The 5411-nt window shown below is 30.0% G+C and overlaps 1 protein-coding gene across 1 annotated transcript; it reads right to left on the bottom strand.

Moving 5' to 3' along the window:
* Positions 1-3254: 3254 nt before the first annotated feature.
* LOC108451889 (probable 2-oxoglutarate-dependent dioxygenase AOP1) lies at positions 3255-5411 on the bottom strand. The gene is made up of 3 exons (XM_017749593.2): positions 4889-5411; positions 3901-4222; positions 3255-3823 (listed from the first exon to the last, which is right to left on the bottom strand). Exons 1-3 carry the CDS (start codon positions 5254-5256, stop codon positions 3536-3538), a joined length of 978 nt encoding a protein of 325 aa, XP_017605082.1. The 5' UTR covers positions 5257-5411; the 3' UTR covers positions 3255-3535.

The raw sequence follows: 5411 nt of genomic DNA, 5'->3' as shown, positions 1-5411 counted from the left end.
GGTCACTGGAGCTGAAGGCCGGCCAAGGCTGTTGAGAGAAAAGGGAGGGCTATCGGATTTGTTTTTTTAAAGAGAAGGTAGAAATGATTTTTTTGAAAAAAATTTGGCTTAAATGGGCGCTACAAAACAGCACCGTTTTGGGCTGATTTTCAGACGTCAAAACGACGTCGTTTTGACCCAATCCGCCAACCCGACCCGACCCGACCCGACCCTAGCAAGGATCCATGCGTTTTTAAACTGAGGGTCTATTTATTCTTTTGATCCTTCCGCTTTTTAATGGCATTTCAATACAGTCATGTTTCCTTTTTTTTTTCTTTTTTAAATTTATATCTGGTATTTCTGAATCTTTCATTTTAGTCCCTCCTGGAATGGCGCGTTTTGGGGGTACAGGGATAATTTCAACCCTTTATTATTTATTTTCCCAATTTATCCTTTTAATTTAATTTAAGTTGCGATTAAGTCCTTTATTTATTTATTTACTTATTTACTTATTTATTAGTTCTTTACTCTTTTTTAATATTTAAAATTGTTTTTATTTTCTTTTATCGCGCATTTTTTTTCTTTTTTCTTTTCTTTTTGTGCCATTATTATTTTTATCATTATTTTATTATTATGATTATTTTATTATTATCTATATATTTATTTATTTATTTACACATACTTATGAATTAGATTGTACACATGCTTTTATTGGCACATATTTATTATTATGGTCATTGTTATTTTATTTTTATTTTTTGGTGTGTTCTTATTATTTTACTATTTCTTTCATTATTTTTGGCATTTTCATGTCATGTCAATTTATTTTAACATGCATCTTCCATTTTTTATTTATTTTAAGTTACTTTATTTATTTATTGTTACTATGATATGATTGTTAATATTATTATTATTATCATTATATTATTATTGTTATAGTACTCCTTTATTTAATTATTATTTATCATTCTAATATTCTCCCCATCTAACCATTTTATATTATTTCATTATCACTATACCATACATTATATTTAGACATATTGTACCCGAATAAACTAAATATACATCACTTTAAACGTCATATTAATTTTTTTACTCGATGCGTGAAAAGGAGAATTTCAAAACCAAGGCAACGTTCTTATTTAGAGATTCGAGAAATCAGCCCTAATTTACAGGGTTTGATTTTCTCTTTAAACCTAAATAACCGAACATCCTTTTAAAACTAAAAACACATGAGATTTAAACAATAATTGAATAGAGAGCATTTTTATTTTCGAGAATTCGAGATGTCCTGACCTCACTTACAGGACATGACCTTTTTTGTTATCTCGAAATAAGAAAGCTTCTTATATAAGTTTTGATTTAACTAAATGATTTAAATTAAAAAACATGCAAAGAGGGATCATATTTAAATTTTCAAATTTTTAGCTTTCGACATTACGCCAATTAATCAATTAGGTACTAATTTTGGGCGTCACGAGGATGCTAATCCTTCCTCGTGCGTAATCGACTCTTGAACCCATGTTCTGGATTTTGTTAGACTAAAATTCATTATTTTTAGTAATTTAAAATTTTTTATTAAAATGATCAAATTACGAAGTGATCCGGTGTCACCTCATAAAAAAATTATTGGTGGTGATTCCCATTTTCGTTTTCAAAATAAAAGTTGATTTAAAAAAAGTGTCGACAATTATTTTATATTTTTATTCATTGATTCAATTATGAAAAGTTAAAAGAAGTTTATATTTTAAACATAGATTGATAAGGTATTTTAAATTTTGTTTTTTAAGATTTTTAATTAAAATTAAGTATAAATTAATATTTAAAACATGTAAAAATTTAAAATAATATTTAAAAAATTTAAATCTTTTGATATATATTAACAATGTTTTTATTTTTTTTATTAGCGTCAAATATAGAACTAAAACTTTTAAATCAGTATTTACTTTTTTTTATCAACTTTTAACACTTTGAAATGTGCTTTTGTTTAAAAAAAAAGCAATACTTCAAATTTTTTATAAAAGTTAATGATAAATGCCAAAAGTAATATATTTTAACCTCATTTTTTTGTGTTTTTTATTATTATTCGATTTAAATGATAAAATTTATGCTCTTAATCCTTTAAACACATGTGTCTATATTTTGGAGAGCCTTTGGGAGTAAAAGGAGCAACAAACGAGCGAAAATTGGAGCAAGTGTCAAGAACTATACGGGTTAGACACACAGCCGTGTGTGCCACACGGTCATGTGCCAGACCATGTGAAAATCACGAATTGCACTCCAAACCTGCGGGAAAACGCATTTTTAAGTTTTTCGGGCATTTTAAGACCTATATATGACAAAGATAAGAAGAGGGAAGAGAGTTGTCATAGAATATTGAAGAAAATTACTCGAAAAACACCATTGAAGCTGACTCTGAAGCAGGTTTCCATCAAGAAGATCTCATTTTGATTTATCTGAAGTTTATTATGAGTTTCTTTGTTTCTTATTGTTATATTGTCTTTAAGATGTTTTTGTTTGCTATTATGAACTGATTTTCTAAATACCTAGGAGAGATGAACCCTGTGAAGAATTCTGTCTTTTGATTTCTATTTTATGCAATAAATACTACAATCTTGTTCTCGATTATGTGTGCTTAATTCTTGATTTAATATTTTTGAACTATTAATCCATGTTTGATGTGCTTAAATCAGAGGAGGAAAAGTCTCTATTTAAGAGAAGATCTAGCATAATTGAGTGGAGTTGCATGCAATCCTAGAAATAAGACAACATAAATCTACCGGATTATAGTCAAATCTAATAGGTAGATTCATAGATCGAGTTAATGTGATAATAGGAGTTTTAATTAGAAAGAAATTTTAATTAATCAATCTATAGTTGGTTTCTCTCTTAGAGTCGGTTTCTCTTACTCTAGAAAGAGATATTAGCATAATTTAAAAATTTTTATGGATCAAGATACTAAGTGAAGAAATTGTTTAGTTCTTTCCTGGGTGGATTCTTTCCTGGGTATTGTTTCACTTCTTAGATGTTAATCATTTGTTTTCTTGATTCGTTATTTGTCGTGTTCTTTAGTTAATTAATTTAGTTAATATTAGTTTTAATCAATCTCTCCAATTTGTCAATTAAATAATAAAAAGACAGTAATTACTAATACTTTTAGTACTCGTGAGAACGATATCTTTACTCACCGTAGCTATACTATTAATTGATAACTGCACTTGTTTTAGTTAGATTTTTAATTAGTTTGCGACTACATTAATTAAAGTATAAAAAAATTTAATCTAGTACAAAAGAAATACTTTTTTTTTATAATGCTGCAAAAAGAATTTGCAGTTCAATACATAACATGAAATTCTACCACACTAGTTATTTTTATCTTGACTTATATGGAGGGGTGATTAAACCTATTATTAGACACTCATTTAACACATATTCAAACTGTATTAACCTAATATCTTACCCTTAATATTGTAGAAAAAAACAATTATTTTTAGCCATATTTATAGAAAGACCCCAAACAATTGGCTACAATATAATAATTATTGATGGCCAAATCTTAGACACTACAATAAGCTTTAAGACGAGTTATATAACCCTCAGATTGAACAGCTGAACCTCCAGATTTAACAGCTGCTTGAGTGATTTCGGAGTAATAAAATTTCAAAAATTCTTCGTAGTCATGAGGTTTGAAAAGGATGGGATTGTTGTCATCCACAAGCTCATTTGGAACCTTTACTACGTAGCCTTCTCTTGGCCTTGTAAACAGTCCCAAGCTATACCTATCTTCGTTACCCTTCATAATGACACGATGAGAAGGCGAAGGCAATCGACCATTTAACCATACCTGCAAAATATAAAAATTTTAGGTTTTAAGTCAAGCTATTTAAACACTTTGTGATGCAAAAAATAAGTGGAACTTACGCTAAGGGACTCTCCAATCAAGACTATGAAAGAGTTGGGTGAAGGCTTCATATTGATCCATTCACCATCTTTGCTTTGAATCTGTAGTCCATTAACCTCGTTTTGATACAAAAGGGTCATCGTATTAGAGTCACAGTGCGCAGCTAACACATGGGTTGAATCATTGGTTTTTGGCTTTTCATATTTCATGATCCTCAGTTCATAGCTTACGGCGTCAATGAGCTCATCCATGTATTTCTCAAGTCCAAAACTCTCCAAAATCATCTTCAAAATTTTCTTCTGTAACTCGGATGCTAGTTGAGTGAAAGACGCCAGAGTTTTACTGCCAAATACAAAACATATAATAAATAAAATTGCTCCTTTATTGGGAGAAATCTTTGTAATATTGTCTTTTGGGATGCTGATTTGGAACATGAATAATAGAGCTATTGTTCTTAATGTGTTTATACTTAATTTTAACTTTGGGTTTTCAAGTGGTAGTGCTCTTTTCCGCTAAAACCTAAAGTTAAAACTAAGCATACACAACACGGAAATAATACCTCTATTGTTCTAAATTCGGGTTGACATGTCGGAAAATGACAACTTCAAAAACTTTTCCTAATAAGCAGGTGGATTCCAAGAAGTCTAATAGTTTTGTTAAAGGGATTTTTGCAAGTGAAGTACCTAAAGACTAAAAGTTGTATTAGAAATCAAATTGCATTTTGATGTTAGATCAAAAAAGTAAGTTGGTCTTTTTTGTTAAAAGTTTCTTTCAATTCTATTGTTAAAAACTATGTAGCTAACGGAATAACGAGACAATTACATATAGTGTGCCACGTGTATCTCATGTTGATATAAGGGACCAGTTTTTACCAAAAAAAATAGATAAAATTTTTAACATAAAAATCAATTTGCTTTTTGATTTAATATCTAAAGATTTTTTTAATAGAGAAAATAAAATATATTTTGACTCCTAATGCAAGGGCTCTTATAATACTTGTTACCGTACCTGAAACTTATGTTTCCTTGAGGCCATAAAGTGTTGGTGAGGCATTGTTCAATGTTTTCAGCAATCTGAGCATCTTCCATCGCCAAGCTTTGAAACGGTCCAGATGAAGGATTGAAATAGCCACGAAAGGGCTTATCGGAAACACACAGTTTTTTGGTTTGTAAAGGCAAGTCAAAGGTCTCTTGCAAAGCCCCAAACACTGCCTTTCGAAGATCCAGGATTGGATCAAACAATGCCTCGAAACAACCGTACTCCCCCAATGCTTCTCGAACTTGGGATTTCACTAAATCCCATTCAGGGCTGCCCGGTTTCAGGTTTTGGTTTGAGAAATCTATAACTGGAACCATTGCCGGAGTTGTTGAGCTCATCTCTATGTTTATATCAAACACTAATGCTTGAATGGCACCTTTAATATACAATCAATGAGATTTATAATTGCATTGAAAGTCCCTCCTTGCAAATCAAAGGTACAAAATAATGGGTATATTTTTTTGTGAAAAAATACAAAATATTGAATAGCGAT

The sequence above is a fragment of the Gossypium arboreum genome, chromosome 5 (assembly GCF_025698485.1).
Source record: "Gossypium arboreum isolate Shixiya-1 chromosome 5, ASM2569848v2, whole genome shotgun sequence".
NCBI classification, from domain to species: Eukaryota; Viridiplantae; Streptophyta; class Magnoliopsida; order Malvales; family Malvaceae; genus Gossypium; species Gossypium arboreum.
Note: the sequence above shows the minus strand (reverse complement) of the source record. Positions and strands in the feature narration are given on the sequence as shown.

Excerpts from the sequence above, each read along its gene's own strand:
- LOC108451889 (XM_017749593.2), bottom strand. The coding sequence starts at position 5,256 with ATGAGCTCAACAACTCCGGCAATGGTTCCAGTTATAGATTTCTCAAAC. Across the intron at positions 4,223-4,888 it reads CAAGGAAACATAAGTTTCAG|TAAAACTCTGGCGTCTTTCA; the intron begins GTACGGTAACAA and ends TGTATTTGGCAG. Across the intron at positions 3,824-3,900 it reads TGATTGGAGAGTCCCTTAGC|GTATGGTTAAATGGTCGATT; the intron begins GTAAGTTCCACT and ends TATATTTTGCAG.